This window comes from Macaca fascicularis, chromosome 15 (assembly GCF_037993035.2).
Source record: "Macaca fascicularis isolate 582-1 chromosome 15, T2T-MFA8v1.1".
Taxonomy (NCBI): Eukaryota; Metazoa; Chordata; class Mammalia; order Primates; family Cercopithecidae; genus Macaca; species Macaca fascicularis.
In genome coordinates, this window is record NC_088389.1 from 124,298,413 (window position 1) to 124,320,986 (window position 22,574).

General features: G+C 40.0%; 1 protein-coding gene across 43 annotated transcripts in view; it reads left to right on the plus strand.

The window, feature by feature from the left end:
- The window catches only part of PTPDC1 (protein tyrosine phosphatase domain containing 1), a 136,574-nt gene that overhangs the window by 43,391 nt on the left and 70,609 nt on the right, over positions 1 to 22,574 (plus strand). For 15 of the 43 annotated variants that reach the window (XR_012424927.1, XR_012424926.1, XR_012424925.1 and 12 more), the window contains exons 1-2: positions 21,422 to 21,733; positions 22,214 to 22,385. Coding sequence is in view for 39 of the 43 variants with exons in the window: in XM_074017897.1 (XP_073873998.1) it covers positions 21,490 to 21,733; positions 22,214 to 22,385 (416 nt within the window). In the remaining 4 variants the exon portion in view is untranslated. Of the gene's footprint in view, positions 1 to 1,907; positions 1,996 to 21,421; positions 21,734 to 22,213; positions 22,386 to 22,574 lie in introns of those variants that run through there. The other 28 variants (XR_012424928.1, XM_065530829.2, XM_074017900.1 and 25 more) reach the window with 4 other exon arrangements.

Here is a 22,574-nt window from a genome sequence, read left to right on the forward strand (position 1 = left end):
GACAGATCCAAACCATATTAGACATGTTTTCAATAGGCTTTAGAATACAAAGATAAATAAGATATGAATAGACTCAACTCAGTCAAGTATGGTCCATTTCAGTTTTTCTGGCTTTTCCATTCTCTAGATACATAAAGGTAAACCAGTCATACCTCCTCCTCGTGACCCCATGGTCTACAGGGGATACTGTCAGGTATACATGTTTCATTACATTACAGCTGAAGAGCAAAGAGTGAGGACAGGGAAAGCTTCACAAAAAAAGTGATGACTGGTCCAAGTTTGTCACCAACATGCTCTGTGACTTTCCATGCTGGATCATGTGGGACAAGGCAGGACCTTCTCTGGGACATGGTTCATAACATCTTATATACAAAATAGCCAGGGCTAGAGTCCCAGCTGCTCCAAAATTCCATGATTCTAATATGGTGATACTTGTTTTTCCCATCAAAATGTTTTAAGAAAATAGTCCAAATTTTAAAATATGGTAAAAAAAAAAAAAAAAAGTTTTATCTAAGTCTAATCTTAATGGCTATCCTTTCAAATTAAGTTTTTGCTAATGAATTTCATGGAACAACTTGTTCCATTAGTCTGTTTACTTAATGTCTTTATGTAATGTTTATTTGAAATATTATGCACATTATAAACTTTTGCATTAATTAGTATGATACCCAGTGTATGACATTATTATTATTTCAGAAAGCATTCTTTTTAATTTCACTTTAGATCACCCCTGTGATTTTAATTCCTGTATTTCTTTTGAAGGGAAATAGCTTTATCAAATAGGATTTTAGATTTTTAATTTTGTACTTCTTGCGCATATAAAGATTGCTTTTAGAAGTAAAATTTTAGTGAACTTGAAATTCTCAAAGAATCACTGAGATTTGAGAAGTGACTTTTTCTTAGAGGAATGATCCAGTGCACCAGAGAAAAATATTAATTAGGGCTGGATTTAATTACCACTGTAGATTTATTGGTGCAAGAATTTTGACAAGTTTTTATTGACTTTAAATAAAATTCATAGCCATTTAATAAGCTAAAAAAAGTATAATATTTGACCCCCCAATAATAGATGTTCAAACCATAAACATGGTTTTGCAAAGAAAATTATTAAAATCATTATTTAGAAAAAACTTTAGAATTGTGTTATTTTCTCTTGTATCATAGTCAACTCCATAAACTTTTCTGGGTTATGTGCTTGCATTTTATGGAAATAGTTTTATCATTTGTAAAATTTCACAACTGAGTTTTGTTTTCATCAATATTTACATTGAGGTACTGTTAGGAGCTACAAAGTGGAATTACACTGTTGTTTATCTGGAAGCTCAAAAATGTTGAGATCATCTTTATTAGAATTTCTTTCATCTGCAGCTGTGTACTAGTTGAAAAAAACTGATGGAAGCTGAAAGATGGGATTAACTACCACCCTACTACTTAGTGTGTGTTAATCCTACTGACACGACTTCTACCCCTTTAAAATAGGGGATGAGAGCTACTTCGTAGAGCTCTTGTTAGAAAAAAGTGATTTAATATTGGTGTCTGGCATATAGAAAGAACTTAATAAAGATGATAGTTTTTGTTTTTTTGACATCTAAGATTTAATTAACTTTCCTAAGTGGAAACTGTATCATTTTAGCAATACAATAATGTCTTAGCCATGAAATTTAGCATGTGTAATTAATGTAAAAATTATTGAGGTATTTTACATTGTATTTTTTGTGTTAAATTTTCAGCATCTTGTGTGTATTTTACACTTACAGCACATCTCAACCTGACTAGCCATATTTCAACTATCCGCCACTTGACCAATGACTGCAGCATTGGATAACAAAGTTCTAGCCATATTTTGGGTAATTAATAAATGACTATCCCAAGGCAAACTTTCAAAAAATAATTTTTCTTTCCAACAGACTACCATGGCTGCAGGAGTCTTGCCTCAGAATGAACAGCCATACTCTACCTTCATGAATAACAGCAAGTGTGTTGCAAACATGAAAGGTAATACCTCTTTAATACACTTTTTGTCTCTCTGTGCAAGCTAGCATTTAATAAAAGTAGCTATATGAATGGACACAAAAGAAAAGGCTCTCTTCTTCATCTTGGCCAAGATGATAAAGCAGTAAGTAATACATGTAACTTGGGATTCTAATATGAAGAAGAGAGCCCTACTTCTCCCAGTGTTTTTTCTCTGATGCTGTTTTGCTTTTTAATGATACCCCAGGCAAGGACAAGTGTCATGACTTGAACTCTTACTACCACATTTGCCCTTTACTCTTCCTGACCATCACAAGCTCTGAGCTGGGAGCCTTCCTGCTTCTACTTTCATGTTGCTGGTCTTGCTGCCCACCACCGGCAGTTAACCAAGAGAGATGTTAAGTAATTTCTCTTGGCAGTACCACTTGCAGTATTTTCTAACTGCCCCCTTGGGGCTTTGCCGACATTCACTTTAGTCCTACTGTATAGAGAACTTTGAAGGATTTCTCCCCCAAGTATAGATTTGATGATAGGAAGAAGAGTAAAGGAGTAAGGGTCTAACTAAAGGTATTGAGTTCAACACTTGCTAGAACAAGTCAGTTCTGTTGTGTTCTTGTTGGAATCTGACCACTCCACCAGGAGGCGTTCTCTCTCATCAAGAAAATCATTGTTTCCCACTTCTCATCTTGTCCAAACTCCATATCCTTGTAGATCCTCCTTCATCCGTCTTTGCTGTGTTTCGCCCTAGAGGCACTAATACTACTGGTAACTACCATTTGTGGACAGCTTCTAGGTGCCAGACTTAATGTGTTAGTTTCCCTGGTCTTAGAAAGAAGTATTGTCTAAAACAAACGCAAGAATGATGTCTACTGGCTGCTTCCCTTCTAGAATAATGTTTCCTTCCCCCTGAGTAACTCTTCATCCAACAAGTCTGAGTCAGATGAACCTTTTTCCCTTTTCTTTCTTCTGTTGTAAATGTTACCTCTTAGTTGGTGTTTCTCAATGGCAATTCTGTTGTCTTTGGGGGTGGACAACTCTTTGCTGTACTGGAGAACTCTGAGCAAGCATCTCTGCCCCCTCCCACTAAATCCAGTAGCATCCCCAGGTTCCAGTGACAATGAAAAAACCCGGCATGTTTCCAAACACCCCCAGGAAGGTCGCACCACCTCTATTGCGATCCACTAGGTATGCTGACTTTTACTTTTCCAAAAAACATCTTTTTAATTAAAATTTTCCTCTTAGTATAAATGCAGCTAATTTTTAGTTAGGAAAAAATCTAGACAAATAACATTTGCTTTATAGCTAATTTTAGTAAAGCATATCTCATCTATAAAGATAGTTATACTTTATTATGTTTGTGGATGGGAAGTATTTTTTTAAATGTTATATAGTGAATCATGGGAAAATGTAATTGGGGGATACATAAATAAAGTATTTATTTTTAAAGGAAAATAGAAAACTTACCAAGAAGTAGCTGTGGAGTGAGACAGACCTAGAGTTAAATCTTGATTCTACTAGTTAAAAAAAAAATTTTTTTTTTTTTTTTTTGTCTTTTTGAGATGGAGTCTCACTCTGTTGCCTAGGCTGGAGGGCAGTGACACGATCTTGGCTCACTGCAGCCTCTGCCTCTCAGGTTCAAGAGATTCTCCTGTCAGCCTCCCGAGTAGCTGGGACCACAGGTGTGTGCCACCACACCCAGCTGGTTTTTGTATTTTTAGTAGCGATGGGGTTTCACATGTTGGCCAGGCTGGTCTCAAACTCCTGACCTCAAATGACCTGCCTGCCTCAGCCTCCCAAAGAGATTACAGGAGTGAGCCACTATGCCTGGCCATTAAAAAAACAAAACAAAAAACTTTTATTATGGAAAATTTCAAACACAAAAGTATACAGAATAAAATAAAGATACCCATATTTGTATCATCCCCCATGTATGCATCATCCCTCAAATATGTACCATAACCCAGTTTTAACAATCTCAGCCACTCACTTCTCTCACAGTTCCCTGCACTTTGAAGCAAACTGAGGCATCGCATCATTTTATTTGTTAAATAACCACATCATTGGCCCGGCCCGGTAGCTCACACCTGTAATCTCAGCACTTTGGGAGGCTGAATTGGGTGGATCATAAGGTCAGGAGTTCGAGACCAGCCTGGCCAATATGGTGAAACCTCATCTCTACTAAAAATACAAAAAAATTAGCTGAGTGTGTGTGGTGGCGTGTGCCTGTAATCTCAGCTACTCGAGAGGCTGAGGCGGGAGAATTGCTTGAACCCAGGAGGTGGAGGTTGCAGGGAGCCAAGATCATGTAGTACCCCTGCACTCTAGCCTTGGTGACAGAGTGAGACTCCATCTCAAAAATAATAATAATAACAATAAGCCACATCAATACTACCATACCTCAAATAATCAACAGTATTTGCTTGATATCATCAAATATCTAAACAGTGTTCAATTTCTAATTGTCTTATAGATATACCATAGATATATTTATATATATATCGTGTGTGTATAATTTGTTTGAATTGGGATTCAAAAAAAGTCAATACATTGTAATTGGTTGCTATTTAGCTTCAATCTCTTTGCTTTTTTCTCTCCCAGGCTGGAGTGCAGTGGCATGATCTTGGCTCCCTGTAACCTCTGCCTCCCAAGTTCAAGCAATTCTCATGTTTCAGCCTCCCGAGTAGCTGGGATTACAGGCACGCGCCACCATACCTGGCTAATTTTTGTTTTCTTAGTAGAGACAGGGTTTAGCCATGTTGGCCAGGCTGGTCTCAAACTCCTGGCCTCAAGTGGTCCACCCACCATAGCCTCTGAAAGTGTTAGGATTACAGGCATGACCTACCTTGCCCAGCTTTCAATCTCTTTTAAACTTGGGCTTCCCTCTGTCTCTTTTTCCTTACAGTTTATTTGTTGAAGAAAACAGGTTTTTTTGCCTTGTGCAGTTTGCCACAGTCTGTATTTTGCTGATTATATCGACATGGTATTTTCTATAAATTGGTAGATGGATGTAGAGTCTAGTCAGATTTTTTTTTAGTTGGCAAGACTGTTTCATGGGCAGTGCTATATTCCTGCCTCAGGATGCCCAGGCTGTATGATTGTCTTGCTTTTTGTGATGTTAATTTTTTTATTTTGAAATAATTTCAAACTTACAGTAATCGTACAAGAAAAGCACACAAAAGAACTCCTACATTCTATTCACCCAGAGACCCCCATTCAAATTTTGTCAGCAGTCCCAATAATATCCTTTAATAGGAAAATGATTCTGGTAATGTTTTTTAAATCCCTTTCAAAGGCCTTAGTCACTCCTTTCTTGACCTTTATGACCTTAACATTTTTTAAGATTACAGACTTTTTTTTTGGTAACATGTTCCTCAGTTTGGGTTTGTCTCCTGTTTCCTCATGATAAGACTGAGATTATGCATTTTTGGTAGAAGGATCACAGATAGCACAAGATGTCGTTTTGCCCCATCACTGTTTAGTTTGATCACATCAGTAAAGCGGTGTCTGCCAAAGTTTATCCATTATAAATTATTCTTTCTCCCCTCATAATTAATATTTTAAGGAGAGATGCTTTCAGACTACGTAAATATCCTGTTCCACATCCAACTTTTACCTAACAGCTTTAGCATCTATTACTGTTTCTTGCCTGAATTAATTATTACTGTGATAGATAACTGGAGATTTTCTTCCCCTGCCCAACGCTCCAATAACTGGAGATTTTCTAATTTCATTATTCCTTCTGTCTTTATTAGTTGGCATTCTAGTGTAAGGAAGAATTTCCTGTTCTTATTTGTTCAATTGTTTATTTATTTAGCATGGATTCCTGTTTTGCTCAGTGGATTGTGATCCTTTACTATGATTTATTTGGATGTTCCAGTTTCCCCATATTTGGACAGTAAGAACCCCTTCAAGCTGTTTACAATGTCCATTTTACGTGTCCCCGCCATTCCTGTATTCCTCACTCTCTGGCACAGCAAGATCTTCCAGCTCATCTTATTCTTTTCTTGCCCTGGCCCAGAAATCAGCCATTTATTCAAGGAACCTTGGTTCTTTTTAGTAGGAAATGGTACTTAGAAACCAAGATCTGGTATGCTCACTACTACTGGAATATCATGATTCCCAACCCCTTTTAGGGGACAGAGCTAGGAAATACGTGTTCATACATATACATAAGTATCTGTCCATTTTTACGGGTACAGTCATCCCTCCTTGTACACAGGGGATTGGTTCCAGGACCCTCCCACCCCCGGTATACCAAATCCATGCATACTCAAGTCTCACAGTCTCCTCTGTGCTACCCACCCGTGCTAAAGGGTTTTGCATCTTGCATATACTGTATTTTCAGTCCCTTTTGGTTGATAAAAATCTGCATATAAGTGGACTAGCTCAGTTAAAACTTGTATTCAAGAGTCAACTGTATATTTATTTCTGTTTCTGTCTATATATATTGAAAACCACAAGTTCACTTTGGTACTTCCAATTCTTTTTTTTTTTTTTTTTTTAAGATGGAGTCTCCCTGTTGCCCAGGCTGGAGTCAGTGGCTCAATCTCTACTCACTGCAACCTCCGCCTCCTGTGTTTAAGCAATTCTCCTGCCTCAGCCTCCCAAGTAGCAGGGATTACAGGCACCCACCACTGTGCCCTACTAATTTTTTTAGTAGAGACAGGGTTTCACCATGTTGGCCAGGCTGGTCTTGAACTCCTGACCTCAAGTGATCTGCCTACTTCGACCTCCCAAAGTGCTGGGATTATCGGCCTGAGCCACCATGCCCGGCCAGTACTTTCAATTCTAATCCAATATTACACCATCTTTATAGCTGTTCCCATTTATAATTATGTAAGAATGAGAAACCTGGCTCTTATTATCCCCAGTATGTTTGCTTGTTTACTCAGTCCTCCTCTTCCTAACCAGTCTCTCAACCCTGCCAGGCCATCACGCAACTCAGCTGTATTTTCCATACAGGGCCCGTACCCTGCCAGGCCCCACAGCATATGCCATGCACCTTACTAGTTGCCTTCCTTGTGTTGCCCTGACCTCTGCTAGATGACCCTTGCTTAGGCTTTATGTACAATCTTTCTCTTTGATTATATATACATGTTTAATTAAAATATTGAGATAATTGTACATTTACATGCAAATATAAGAAATAATACAGAGGGATCGTATTTACCCTTTATATAATTTCCACCAATAGTAGCAGCTTGAAAAACTATTGTGTAATAATAGTATCACAGCCAGGATATTGACATTGTTATGGTGAAAATACAGAACAGTTCCATCAACACAGGATGCTTCCTATTTCCTTTATAGTCAAACCCATCTACATTCATAACTCTGGCCTGTGGCAACCACTATCTGTTCTCCAGTTCTATAATTTTGTCTTTGCAAGAACGTTATGTGTATAAAATCACACAGTATGTAACCTTTTAGGAGTGATGTTTTTCAGTCAGCCGAATTCCTTGGAGTTTCATCCAGGTTGTTGTGTGTACCAATAGTTGATTCCTTTTTATTGTTGAGTAGTATTCCGTGGTATGGATGTACCACAGTGTGTTTATCAGTTCATTCACTGAAGGGTATCTGGATTCTTTCTAGTTTGGGGCTATTATTAATAAAGCTGCTGTAAACATTCGTGTACAGATTTTTGTGTGTAGATGGATTTTTATTACTTTGGGATAAATACCCAAGAATTTCCTTTCTAGGTCATATGATAGTTGCATGTTTGACTTTATATGAAACTGCCAAACTGTTTTCCAGAGTAGTTGTACCATTTTACATTCCTACCAGCAATGTATGAGTGATCAAGCTTCTCTACATCCTCACCAGCATTAGGTTTTATCAGTATTTATTTTAGCCATTAGAGCTATATAGTGGTGTCTTTTGTGGTTTTAATTTGCATTTCCTTAATGGCTAATAATGATAACCTCTTTTCATGTGCTTATCTGCCATCTGTATATTCTCTTTTTACATATCAGTGCGTGTCTTTTATCCACTAATTTTTTTTTTTAACTCTTGAGTTTTAAGAGTTCTTTATATACTCTAGATATTAGATCTTGCTCTGATATGTGGTTTGCAGATACATTCTCCCACTCTATAACTTACCTTTCTATCTCTTCATATGATCCTTCTCTGAGAAAAAGTTTTTAATTTTCATGAGGTCCAATTATTCTTTTATGGATTACACTTTTGCTGTCAAGTCTTCAGAACTTTTCCTCTATCCTAGTGCCCTGAAGCTATGTGAATGTGTTTGTAGATTCATTGTTGGGTTTCACTGATCTAATATATCTGTCCATCCACCAATACTACCCTGTCATGAATACTGTAGTTATATAATAGGCCTTAGTATTGGATAGAGTGATTCTTCCCACTTATTCTCTTTTTCAAGATCATTTTAGATAGGACCTGTGACTTTAAATATGCTTATTTATGTCAACAAAAAATATTACTGGGATTTTGATAAGAATTAAATTTGTAAATCAATTTGAGGAGATTGCCATCTTTGTTGCATCTTCTAATTTATAATCACAATATGTTTCTCTGTTTTTTATATCTTTGATTTCTTTCAGCAGAATTTTATAATTTTCAGCATATAGATTTATATATTTTTTTAATTATTTATTTATTTATTTATTTTGAGACGGAGTCTTGCTCTGTTACCCAGGCTGGAGTGCAGTGGCACGATCTCGGCTCACTGCAAGCTCTGCCTCTCGGGTTCATGCCATTCTCCTGCCTCAGCCTCCCAAGTAGCTGGGACTACAGGCACCCACCACCACACCTGGCTAATTTTTTGTATTATTTAGTAGAGATGGGGTTTCACCATGTTAGCCAGGATGGTCTCGATCTCCTGACAGCATGATCCACCCGCCTCGGCCTCCCAAACTGCTGGCATTACAGCCGTGAGCCACTGCGCCTGGCCAGATTCATACATGTTTTAAGTTTATACTTAAGTATTTCATTTTCTTTGGGGCGATTTTAACTGGTATTGTGGTTTGTTTGTTTGTTTGTTTGTTTGTTTTGAGATGGAGTCTCACTCTGTTGCCTAGGATGGGAGTGCAGTGGCATGAACTCAGCTCACTGTAACCTCTGCCTCCCAGGTTCAAGCAATTCTCCTGCCTCAGCCTCCTGAGTAGCTGAGATTACAGGCACTTGCCACCATGCCCAGCTAATTTTTGTATTTTTAGCAGAGACACAGTTTTGCCATGTTGCCCAGGCTGGTCTCAAACTCCTGACTTTAGGTGATCCGCCTGCCTTGGCCTCCCAAAGTGCTGGGATTACAGTCATGAGCCACCACACGTGGCCTAGGTATTGTGTTTTTAAATGCAGTTTCCACATGTTTTTTGTTTGTGTATAGAAATGCAATTGATTTTGGTGTGTTGATTTTATGCCTTACTACTTTGCTGAGCTCACTTTCCATTCTGGGAAGTTTTTGGTGATTCCTTGGGATTTTCTTACATAAACAATCATGTCTGCAAATAAGGACAGTTCTGTTTGCTCTTTTCCAATTCATATGCTGTTATTTTTTTTCTTGCCTTATCATAGTAGCCTAAAGCTTCTACCAAGCAGAAGTCACAAGAGCAGAATCTTTGCCTTCTTCCTGATCGTGGGGCGAAGGCATTCAGTCTTTTCCTTTTCAGTATGATGTTAGCAGTAAGTTTTCCATAACAAGTTGAATTAGTTCTCCTCCATTCTTAACTTGCTGAGAGTTTTTATCATGAGTCAGTGTTGAATTTTTTTTTGTCTAATGCTTTTTCTGTGTTAATTGATATGATCATATGATTTTTCTTCTTTAGCCTGTTGGTGTGGTGGATTATATTGATTGATTTTTTTAATGTTAAACCAGCCTGTACCTGTAATAAATTTCATTTGGTAGTAGTGTATAATTATTTTTATGCATTGCTGGATTTTATTTGCTCATATTTTGTTGAGGATTTTTTTCCTAAGTTCAGGATTGATGTTGGACTATAGTTTTCTCTTTTTGTACTCTATCTTCTTTTGGTATCAGGGTAATGTTAGCCTCATAAAAGGAAGTGGGAAATGTTCCTTCCTCTTCTATTTTCTGGAAGGCATTGTGGAAAATTGGTGCCCATTCTTCTCTAAATGTTTGGTAGCATTCTCCAGTGAGGTCGTTTAATCCAGGAGATTTCTTTTGGGGAACTTTTTGTTTATTAATTCAATTTCTTTAATTTTTATAGAACTGTTCAGGTTGTCTCATTCATCTTGGTTGAGTCTTGGTAGTTGGCAGTGTTCAAGGAGTTGATCCATTTCTTCTCAGTTGTCAAGTTTATATCAATGATTTCTGATTTGTGTTAGTTCCTTGTTATTCTTTAAATGGATGCCAGATCTGCAGTGATAGCTCCTGTTTCATTCCTGAAATGGGTGATTTGTGTCTTTGTTTTATTTTTGTCAGTCTTGCCAGATCTGTAGTGATAGCTGTGTTTCATTCCTGATATGGGTGATTTGTGTCTTTTTAAAATTTTTGTCAGTCTTGCTAGAGGTTTATCAATTTTATTTCTTTTTTCACAGAGCCAGCTTCTTATATCACTGATTTTCACTGTTGTTTTCCTGTTTTTAATCTTACTGATTTATGTTCTTATTTTTGTCTGTCCAATGCTTGTTTTGTGTGTGTTTTGCTCTCATTTTTCTAGTTTACTTTAGGTTGAAATCTGGATTGCTGATTTGAGACCTTTCCTCTCCTCTAACATAAGCATTAAGTGATAGAAATTTCTTACAAATCTCTGCTTTACCAGCGTCTTACATATATTTTGATATATTTTCATTTCGATTCAGTTCTGTGTGTTTTGTTAATTTCCTTCGAGACTTCCCATTTGACTTATGATTTATTTGTAAGTTTGACGTTTAATTTCCAAGTCTTTGGAGTTTTTCCTGTTGTCTTTCTGTTATCGATTTCTAGTTTGATTTCATTGTGGGTAGAGAACATTCTCTGTATGATTCCAGTTATTCTAGGAATCAGTGCCAAGACACATTATAATTAAAGTCCTTATTGGAAATTTTCAGCATATCATTTATCTCCATTTTAATGTCTGTTGATTGTTTCTTCTGATTCAAGTTGTGATTTTCCTAATTATTGGTATGACAAGTGATTTTCAGCTGTATTCTGTACATTTTGGGTCCTTTTTTTTCTTGCTTGTCAGGCAGTCTTCCTGTTGAAGCATTGCCCAGGAGCCAGGTGAGTGTGTATGCCCAGCTCCCTGTTCAGCCTTACTGACACCACCCCAACAAAAGTTGGGTGATTAGAAACACTGCCTCAGTCCAGATGACGAGGTGGAATTTCACGTCTCTCACCAGTTCTCTTTGACATCTTTTTAGTGAAAGTGGGGCATTGCCTTGCACTGTCATTTAGCCTTTGAGTCGGGGGGATAAGATCAGCAACATGTGAAAAAAAAAAATCTGGACCCCACTGCCACCTAGGAAGAAGTGGAAGCAACTCACACTGCTTTGTTTCTGCGAGGTGTGACTGAAGCTCATTCCTGGCTGGGCCCTGTGGTCCTCAGGGGAGGACAAGGTGGGAAGTGTAATGCCAACCCTCCCACCTCCCACCACCTCTTTCCTCCTCATACCAGGTGGAGTTGGGGGTTCACCTCCCCACTGGACCCCATTGACACCAGGGGATTGGGAAATGGGAGTGTTGACTATCCTGCTTCACACCCCATCATTCTGCTTCATTGATGGCAAATGAGTGAGGAGGCTCCACTCCTCTTGAAGCTCCCCTGTTGCTTGGGGAAGCGGCAGCAGATACATGAATACAAACTAGCCTTTGCTCCCACTGCGCTGTTCAGTCTTGTTGACACCAATTGAATGTGGAGGTTTGTCTCCCTACTGGGCCTCGCTAAGATTGAAGTTTGGGGGAAAGTAGAGTGTTTACAGGCCCCCACTTGCACAGCTTTGTTCAGTGTCCTTGATGATGGATGAGAACGAAGGTTCAAGTCCCCACTGGGTCCCACTGGCGTAGAGGCAGGTGGTGAGCCTGGTGTTGACTAATCCCACTTCAAACCACCCTGTTAAGACTGGTTGTTGCTGGGTGAGGCGCAGCTCACAGATAGACCCCAGTGACACCAGCCTGGCGGGGGAACTGAAGCACTGCCCATTTCTACTTGATGGGGGGAAATCATCTTTCTGCTCAGGTCACCACCGCCACCCAGCAGGGGAATCAGAGTGCCACCTGCTTTTTCCAGTTGGGATATGGAAAATTAGCTCCCTGATCAGCCCCAAAACCACCCACTGGGGGAATCAGGGCACCACATGGTCCTTCTAGACACAGTAGAAGATGAGATCCATGTTTATCCCTCTGACACCACCTGATGGGAGAAGTAGATTGATCCCACTTCTGCAGAGCAGGAGTGTTTGATAGATGATCAGCTCCCTCTCCATCCTCTCTGAAACTGGGGGTTGGAAGACGATATGGCATTTTTAACTGGAGTAGTATGGGTATTGCCAAAAATATATTCAGTTGTTAGGTCACATTTTCCACAGACCTTTGGCAAAGGGGGACAGGCTTTTCTTATAGCTTGTTCTGAGTTGAAGGCTTCTGCAGCGCCCTGTTGGGGATATACGGGAGGCAATAAAGAATCCCAGGTAGCTCACAGCCATATTGTTCCTCAAGTCCTGAGGTCCTTAGACAGTCTCTCCCTCTCAGAATCTTCCTATGCTTATCTGTTCTATTGTGTCCAGAGTTTCTAAGTCGTAAGGATGAGGAATGGGTCAACTCTACCTGGACAGAACCAGAAGTCTGCCTAGTAGCTTTTTGTTTTATTGAGGAAAGGAGAGCAGGAAGGAGGGAGAAAGGGAGAATTTCCTTTAACTTCTTTGAGGTGTAATTATCAATAATTCACCCGTTTAAAGTACCAATCCAGTGTTTTTAGAACATTCAAAGAGCTATGTAACCAGCACCACAGTCAGTTTTGGAATATCATCTTTGGATGTCATCCCAAAAAGAAACCATGTGCTTTTTTGTTTTGTTTTGTTTTGTGGGTTTTTTTTTGTTTTTGTTTTTTTGTTTTGTTTTGTTTTGTTTTGTTTTGGGACGGAATTTCGCTCTTGTTGCCCAGGCTGCAGTGCAGTGGCACGATCTCGGCTCCTGCAACCTCCGCCTCCCAGGTTCAAGCAGTTCTTCTGCCTCAGCCTCTCAAGTAGCTGGGATTACAGACTCATGCTACCGCACCCAGCTAATTTTGTATTTTTAGTAGAGACAGGGTTTCACCATGTTGGTCAGGTTGGCTGGTCTCGAACTTCCGATCTCAGGTGATCCACCTGCCTCAGCCTCCCAAAGTGCTAGGATTATAGGCGTGAGCCACTACACCCGGCCTCTTTGTACTCTTTAGCAAGCCCCGGCTGCCATTCTTTCCCTCCTCCCTAGCCCCAGGAGCCATCAGACTACTTTCTGTCTCTATAGATTTCATTTTTTCTGGGCATTTCCTATAAATGGAACCATATAAATATGTGGTCTTTTGTGATTGGCTTTTTTCACTTAGCATAATGTTTTCAAGGTTCATCCATGTTGTAGCATGTGTCAGTGCTGCTTCCTTTTTATGGCTGAATAATTGTTCATTGTGTAGATATACCACATTCTATTTATCCATTCTCCTGATGGGCATTTGGACTCTTCACTTTTTGGCTATTATGAGTAATAATAAAACCTGAGTTTTTATGTGGACATATTTCATTTTTCTTGGGTATTTACCTAGGAGGAAAGAACTGGGTCATTTGGTAGCTCTGTTTAATCATTTGAGGAACTGCCAGATCATTTTCCAAAGTGTTTGCTTCATTTTATATACCCACCAGCAGTAGATAAGGGCTCTCATTTTTTTTTTTTACATCCTCATTGATGCTTGCTATTATCAGACATTTGATTCTAGCCATCCTAGTAGGTATGAAGTGGTATTTCATTGTAATTTTAATATGCATTTCCCTGATGACTAGTGATGTTGAGCATCTTTTCAAGTATTTATTGAAACTTTTTACATCTTTTTTGGAGAAATGCCCACTCAAATTATTTGCCCTTTTTAAATTATTGAGATATAAGTCACATACCATAAAATTGACCCTTTTAAAGTGGTCATTGGTTTTTAGTACATACTTAAGGCTGTGCAGTCATCAACACTATTTAAATCCAGAATATTTTCATCAGACCAAAAAGAAATGTTCTACCAATTAGCACTTCTGAATACAGAGGAATAAGCAAACTCAGTTTCTCCTGCTACACTCTCATAACACGTTTCTGACACCAGATGTGTGGGATTTTTTTCCACACACCAAACAAGCAATAAATTATGCAGGGGACTCCAGATGAGTGTCCTCCAATTTAATTCTGACATTATCTTCCTAGAGATAGCGTCAGATCCCACAGGTTGAGGGCTCAGTCTTATAAGATTGCCTCCTACTTCTGATGCCTGTCACAAGCCCCAGTTTGTTTAACCTGTGCTTCTGACTGGCTGGCTATAAACTGGGGTTCCCACACTCCTCTCTTTGGATTTCATTAATTTGCTATAGTGGCTCACAGTACTCTAGGAAACACATTTACCAATTTATTATAAAGGCTGTTACCAAGGATGGAGATGAAGAGATACATAAGGGTGAGGTATGGTGGAAGAGGCACAGAGCATCCATGCTGACCCCAAGTGTGCCACCCTCTGGCAACCTCCATGTTTTCAGCTCTTTGAACCCTGTCCTTCTGAGCTTTTATTAAGGCTTCATCACATGGCATGATTGACTAAACCACTGGCCATTGTTGATCAAGTTAACCTTCAACCCTCTCCCCTCCCCAGAAGCTGGATTTGGTGCTGAAAGTCCCAACACTGTAATCCTACCTTGGTCTTTCCAATGGCCAGCCGCCATCCTGAAGCTGCATAGGGACTGACAGCTACTAGTCAACTCATTAACATATAAAAAGATATCACCTTGGAGATTCCAGGGATTTCAGGAATTGTATGCCAAGAAAGAGGGACCAAGACCAAACGTGTATTTCACAATATCCCAACAGTCAGTTCCCATTCCACTTTCACCCTAGTCCCCCTGGGAAACACTGTATCTACTTTCTGTCCCTGTCAATTTGCCTCCTTGGGACATTTCATATAAATACATACTGTCTGTTGTAATTTGCCGGTGTCCTTTCTTTCACATTGATTCACATTAGTCTTGGATAACTTGCTTTTAATCTGAAGAACCTCCTTTATATTTCTTACAAGCTGAGTCTGCTAGCAACAAATTCTCTGCTTTTTGTTTACCTGGGAATTCCTTTATTTCCCCTTCATTTTTGACAGATAATCTTGCTGCGTGTAAGATTCTTGATTGGCAGTTTAATATTTAGCACTTTGAATATGTCATTCATCTACTTTCTGGTCTCCATGGTTTCTGATGAGAAGTAAACTATTAATCTTTTTGAGGTTTCTTTGTACACAAGGAATCATTTTTCTATTTGAGCATTTTTACTGTGATGTGTTTTAACGTGGATCTATTTGTGTATATCCTACTTAGAGTTTGTTGAACTTCTTGGATGTGTGGATTAATGTTTTTCATCAGATTTGGGAAGCTTTGAGCCATTATTTCTAAAAGTTTTTTCTACTCCTCTCTAAACTCTCTTTCTGTTCACTTATGAGGTATATGTTGGTTCACTTCATGGTATTCCACATTTCTGTGAGGCTCTGTTGATTTTTTCATTTTTTATTTTCTGTGTTTTTCAGAGTGCATAATCTCTATCAGTCTATCTTCAGGTTCTCTAATTCTTCCTTCTGCCACTTCAAATCTTCTGTTGAGCTCCTCAAGTGAATTTTTCATTGTTTTTGTACTTTTTAACTTCTGAATTTCCATTTGCTTCCTTTTTATAATTCCCATCTCTTTATTGGTGTTCTCTGTCTGATGAAACAGTGTCATCATAGCTTCTCTTACTTCTTTAAACATGGGTTCCTTTAGGACTTTGAGCATATTTGTAATGGCTGCTTTGAAGGCTTTGGTATATCAGATGCCTAGCCTCTCTACCAGAGAGTGTCTATTGACTGTGTTTTTCTCTGTGTATGGGTCATACTTTTTTCTTTCTTTCCATGTCTCATACTTTTTGTTGAAAACTGGACATTTCAGATAATATTTTTTAGCACCTCTAGATACTCTTCCCTCCCCGGGCTTGTTTTTGTTGTTATTTGCTTGTCTGTTTGGTCAGAGACTTGACTAGACTATCTTAGTGATGGACTAGTCTTTTTTTCTTCATAGTTTGAAGCCTCTGATGTGACTCCTAAGAGGGCATGGCCTTGGCCGAGCAAACCCAGTCACCCTGAGAAGACAATGTTTTTTTTCAGCAGGGCACCCTTTCTCTCTTCCACGCATCTCTCTGTTATGCTGTCTCCCTCAGTTGTTAGCACACCAGCTGTTGGGTTCCACTAATTACCTGCTGATCACTCTGTTGTTTTTGACAAAGCCCTGGGTCATCTGTTGCCCTACCATCTGATTTAATTAAGTTTGGGTGGTGGCCATTTTTGAGGTCAGTCTTGAGGTTTGCTTATACTCCATGAGAGGGCTTAGTCTCTTTCCTTGGTTCTCTCTGGCAAGCTTGTGTGACTACAGTTCAGCTTATTGCTCTCATGAAGCTATGAGGCTACTCATTAATAACTGCTTAACCAAAGCCTCCATTGTTTTTGAAAGCATCCTAGGCTTGAGCTTCCCCATGCTGTGTTTCAGGTAAAGATAGTTTTGTAGGGGGAAAGCTTCAGAATTCTCTGTTTTTAAGGCCTGCTTCTCCTTCTGGATGAAGTCTACTAGCCATGTCTCTGGAGCTTGAGGCAGGGACAACAGCCCAGTTCTCTGAGTGATCCCCCTGCTTTGCAAGGTGAGCAGGAATAATAGCTTCTGGTCTTCTTGGCTTGCCTAAGTGTGGAATCTTTGACCTACAGATGGGGTGGAGCAGGGGCACTTGGGAGAAGCCAGCCAGGGTGAGGAGGAAATCCATATGGGAGGGCAGACCAGCAGTGATGAAGCCTGAGCCAGATAACACCTGTGTGGGAGAGTGACCTGGCCCGGGGTGTTAGAACATTCCCAGGCATCAGAACATGGGTCAGGTTGGGAGGGCTCCGTGTGGGGCAGGGTGACCCTACATGGAATATTGGAACATAGGCAGGGTGAGGAGAGCATCTACCCAGGTGGCTGGCAGCAGCAGCTTGGCATATGTGTTAAAGTCCAGATGGGACGAGAGAGGCATCCACATGGAGGAGGGAGCAGAGGCAGTGATGGGAGACTGGTTACATGTAGGGGGCTTGGTCACTTAGGTAAATATATTAAAGATTATGGTACCCAGGCTTCTCACAGAGTTATAATTATAGGTACAGTTGTGGAAAGGGTGGAAATTAGAGGAACTCTGTGGTGTTGGCTTGGAATTGGTAGTGTCAGGGTAAACTCTTGGTTTTTCCATATGTATATATGCCTACATACGGAAGTAAATAGAGATGTAAAGTGTGGTAATGTGTGTGCTTGTGCATAATATCCATATGCTTTAGCTCTGTCCACTGAGAGGGCCTGGCAGCAGTAACACTAATGGCAATGAGCATACCTGACACACAGCCATCGGTTTCTAGATATCATTCTTTACTAATAAATGCGAGGGCTTCTGAGTCTAATCCCGAAGAAACAGCTTGCCCAAATTGAGAGAGACTGCTACAAAGTAACTGGCCTATACTCTTCGAAAGTGTCAAGGTCATCAAAGTCGAGGAAAGACTGAGGAACTTGTTCTAGTGTGAAATAGGTGAAAAACAGGACAACTACATACAACATGTCCTTTTACTGTAAGGAACATTTTTGGAGTAATCAGTGAAGCTGAGGTCTGAGGAACAGAGGGCAAGTAGTAATATCTCAACCATAATTTTCTGATTTGGGGTAATTTTCAAGAATATCTTTGTGGGAAATACACACTAAATTATTTGGCGTAATGGGGCAGTATTTCTGCAAGTTATTCTAAAAAATTCAAGGAAAAATATTCTTTCTTTTTTTTTTTGAGACAGTCTCACTCTGTTGCCCAGACTAGAATGCAGTGGTGCAATCTCAGCTCACTGCAGCCTCTGCCTTCCGGGTGCAAGCAATTCTCCTGCCTCAGCCTCCCGAGTAGCTGGGACTACAGGCACACACCACCACACCTAGCTCATTTTTGTATTTGTAGTAGAGGCTGGGTTTCACCATGTTGACCAGGTGGGTCTCTAACTCCTGACCTCAGGTGATCTGCCCTCCTCGGCCTCCCAAAGTGCTGGGATTACAGGCATGAGCCACCATGCCCAGCCAAGGAAAAATATTATTTGTGCTCTTTTGTACCTTTTCTGTAAGTTTGGCATTGATTCAAAGTAAAAAAATAAAATACTCTAAAAAATATATGGGCCAGGCATGGTGGCAGGCACCTGTCTTACTGACTACCAAAGAGGCTGAGGCAGGAGGATTGTTTGAGCCCAGGAATTCAAGGCTGCAGTGAGCTATGATCATGTAACTGCTCACTAGCCTGTGTGACAGAGCAAGGTGCTGTCTTAAAAAATTTTTTTTATTAAAACTAAAGTGTTCAATTGTGTTGTATGCTGCTGCACAGTCAAATAGAGGCTCTAAAGAATCCACCTTAAGATAGAACATCAGAGACCATAGCAAGAGCAGTTTGATTTGAGAGTGGAGGCAGAGACCAGAGCTGAGTAGGCTGAGGATGAAACTTGTGACACGTGGAGATGGCAGGTGTAGTCACCTTGGTTTGGAGGTTTAGCTATGAAGGGGAGAGAAGAAGGGCCCGCAGAAGAAGGGAAATTATAGTGAAAGATCTGGAAACAATTACATATACCTGGGAATGTTTGAAAAACAGAAATAGGGAAAGTCTTGGATAAGTTCTGTCTTCGGATATTTGAAAAGTTCTGTCTTTGAATATTTGAAAATCTTTCAAGACAAAGAGATGCTTTATTCTTTATTTTTAGTGGGAAGAACCAGAACCAATGTTTATAGAATGGATTTTAACTCAACACTAAAGAACATTTGAAGCCCAGTGTGGTGGCAGGCATCTGTAGTCCCAGCTACTCAAGAGGCTGAGGCAGGAGGAGCCCCTGGGCCCAGAAGTTTAAGTCCAGCCTAGACAACAAAGTGAGACCCCCATCTCTAAAGACGGAAAGAAAGAAAATATTTGAGCTGTCTAACAGTGGAATCGTCAGTTCCCTTGTGAAAAGTGAGCCTCTTGTCACAAAAAAGTGGAGAACACAAGGCTGGAAATTCAGCTGTACAGCAAATTCCTGGAAGTGACTCCTCCGTGGACTTAAGAATGCGGATAGGTGGGCCTCCCGCACCCACCAGGCACCCACTGCATTCTCAGCCTATTGTTCTATGACTTTAGGAAGTAATGAGCCCTTTCGAGTATAGAAGGAAATTACCAGTTCTTGGTGTTCTAGATCTCACTTTTCAGTGTTTTGCCTGCCCACTTGTAGAAATTAAGGAAGAAAAGACTCAGTACTCACTGGTACATTTTAGTAGGTTTCTTTGTTGTGTTTATTGTGACTGATTTCATATTTGTCATGATCAGTATCTCATTTAGTTCCTTAAATACTGTTCTAAGTTTGGTTCTCGTGTCCGGAGGTGGGTACATTTCTCTTCGTCTACCACATCAATGCAAGGTATATTCACAACACCTCATTATTGGGAACACTGAGCAAGCATGCAGAAAGGGCTGCTTTCACCTTGCAGAATCCTGTTTGCATTAGGCTTGACTTCCTTAGACATTGACACAGGGTCACTGACTGTACAGTAACTGGGGTCAGCTCAGTCATTTTGCGTTTACTTGAGGTCAACCCAGGTCTCAAGATTTCACCACAGAGATTATTCTTGAGGTGATCTATAAACCATCCCTTCCTTAGCTTGGTCTAAATAAGTCCTACCCCTACCCCTTATCTAATGAAATTAGTGTTCATTTTTAGTGTAGTTGAAAGCAATTATTTTAACTCTTCTCTGTAGATGTCCTCAGATACTGGTTCTCCAGGCCATGGACTTATCTCTGCAAAGCTCACCACTCTTGTCTCTCAAGAGCTAAGTTAACATTCTGGAGTGCCACATACTCAGAAGCACAGACTTGCCCAGAAATATTCATAGACTCCCTCTTACTCAGATAACAAATACACAACTCCTTAGTTTGAGCATTTAGGGCCTCCTGCCAATAAGTTCATGTTCCTGTCTTGCAGAGCTCTGTGCAACTGCTGTTTCTGTGTTGCCCTTAGGGTCCTGAGGGCCTTGCCTAGAATAATCCTCATGTAATTCCTCTGACAGGAAAGCTGTGCTTTCTTCCATGGCTGTATTCTAAATAACAAAGGCATGATACTACACATAGAGTAGGAATTTGAACACCAAACTGGAATTCTGTGTCCCTGTCTTATTTGACAAAAGTGCACATTATTGGGGAGATGGGGGCGGCATTTTAAAAGGAGCTTGGTATAGCATTAGTAATCGTTAAAAGAAAAGAAAATAGCCTCATCTGTGGCAGTACAGTAGTTTGTTTCTGTGCACACACATCTGAAATACCATTTGTGTAGAGAGAGAGCGAGCAAGCGAGGGCGCAGCCTGACATTAACAAGGGAGGAGGCGGACAATGAGTACATTAGCGGTTGTTGCACTTTCTGTTTTCTTTATATCCTTTATCTTCAAGTTGCAACCTCCCCCTCATCTAGTTCCTTTAAAAATGTGATACTTAGTGAGTTTTCTTTATATGCCTCTGCCAAGACATTATTGAAGCTTCTTTTTTCCCTCACTGCAACAAAAGGCAGAGAATGATGTTTTGAGTTTTTGAGAGGCACGGCTACTATAACTGTCCAGCAGAGGCATAACTAAGAATTGGGTTTTCATATTCTGAAAATGAACACTTGAAGTTAAACGTCTTCTGATAATATATCATCTCTAAAAATATATTTTTTAAATCCAAGTATTTCTTTAATAGTTTTACCAAGAAAAAATAGAAGTGGTTTTGGTTATGAAAAACTGAATGATATTTTGATGATGTTGTAAAACATCCAGTATATCCCACTTTATTACAATTAACTTTTTTCTACACTATTCAAATGAGGAGTAGAAAGGTAATTTTTTTCAAAATATCCAGAGACAGGTTGTGAAAGGAATAACAGAATTTAAGCCTTTTAACATGTATGTAAAAGACAGTTTTTGCATCATGAAGACAGTTTTCTAAATTCACTACAATATTTTGGGGAGTAATTCTTTGAGTGGTTAGATATTTTAAGTGCATTTGAGAAACAAAATTTAGTAATCAATATATTTAAAATTTATATTATTCTTCCCTATATTTGAATAATTTGCCCAAAATGCAATCTATTCATATTGGATTTTGCCTGTTCAGATCTAAGTGGGAATCAGTAGTTTCTTTGTTCGTCGCCATGGAAACCAGTCAGCCAATCTGAATGGCTCTTAGATCATACAGAACGATGCAATGCTCCCTGCTCTCAGTGAAAGTTCCTCACTGAGTAAGTGGGGCTGACTCTTCCCTGCCTCTGGCTCTTGCCTCCCAGTGCCATGCAGGTGCAGGATGCAACTAGGCGGCCCTCAGCCGTGCACTTCCTCAGCTCCTTTCTCCAGGGCCGCCGGCACTCCACCTCAGACCCAATACTGCGGCTGCAGCAGGCCCGGCGGGGCTCTGGCTTGGGCTCCGGCTCTGCCACGAAGCTTCTGTCCTCGTCCTCTCTCCAGGTGATGGTAGCTGTTTCCTCAGTCAACCATGCAGAGGGAAACCCAACTTTCCCCGAAAGAAAAAGTAAAGGTCTCTTTCTTCTTATAGATTGCCATACCTTTGTATGTAAGTTTGAGGAATGGGAATCGGCTGTGTTGTGCTTATACCTTTTTAAATATTGGCAGTTTATTCTATACTATACTTTTTGCTGTCTGTTATGCTAAGTATTTTAGTGAATATATAAGAGGATATAAAATGATCAAATGTTTTGTGTTTTTTAATTTAAAATATAGGTTTGAACAAAACTCATTCTCTTGTAAAACATCTGCTTTTACAGTTTCTTCCTCCTAATTGCCAGTATGTATGGAGATTATTACATGTGAAAGCTGTTTTACGTTAAGAGATACACGTCACTTTGATGGGGAAACAGTTTTGTTTTCTTGACAAGATGAAGGCGATTTTGCACTGGCTTGTCATCTGCCATCCTGAGATAAAACGGAGGCTGTTTCCCATGTTACAATTTCATTTGGAGAGTGCAATTTTGAATTTTCCTTTCCTTACATGTTCTAGGAAATTTAGAACGTCCAACACCAAAGTACACAAAAGTAGGAGAGCGTTTACGGCATGTCATTCCTGGACACATGGCGTGTTCCATGGCGTGTGGTGGTAGAGCTTGCAAGTATGAGAATCCAGCCCGCTGGAGTGAGCAGGAACAAGCCATTAAAGGGGTTTACTCATCCTGGTGAGTGATCCTGTTGGTCTTTCATAGCTCTGTTGGATACAGGAAAGACGCTCTGTGTGAGCCAGGAGCCCTGAAGTGTGGGAGGAGCAGTGTGGGACTTTGAAGTCAGGACTTCACTTTGCCAGTCAAGTCTGGCTTTGCCCTAGCTGTGTGTTCTTGGCCTATTGACCCTTGGTTTCTTTATCTGTA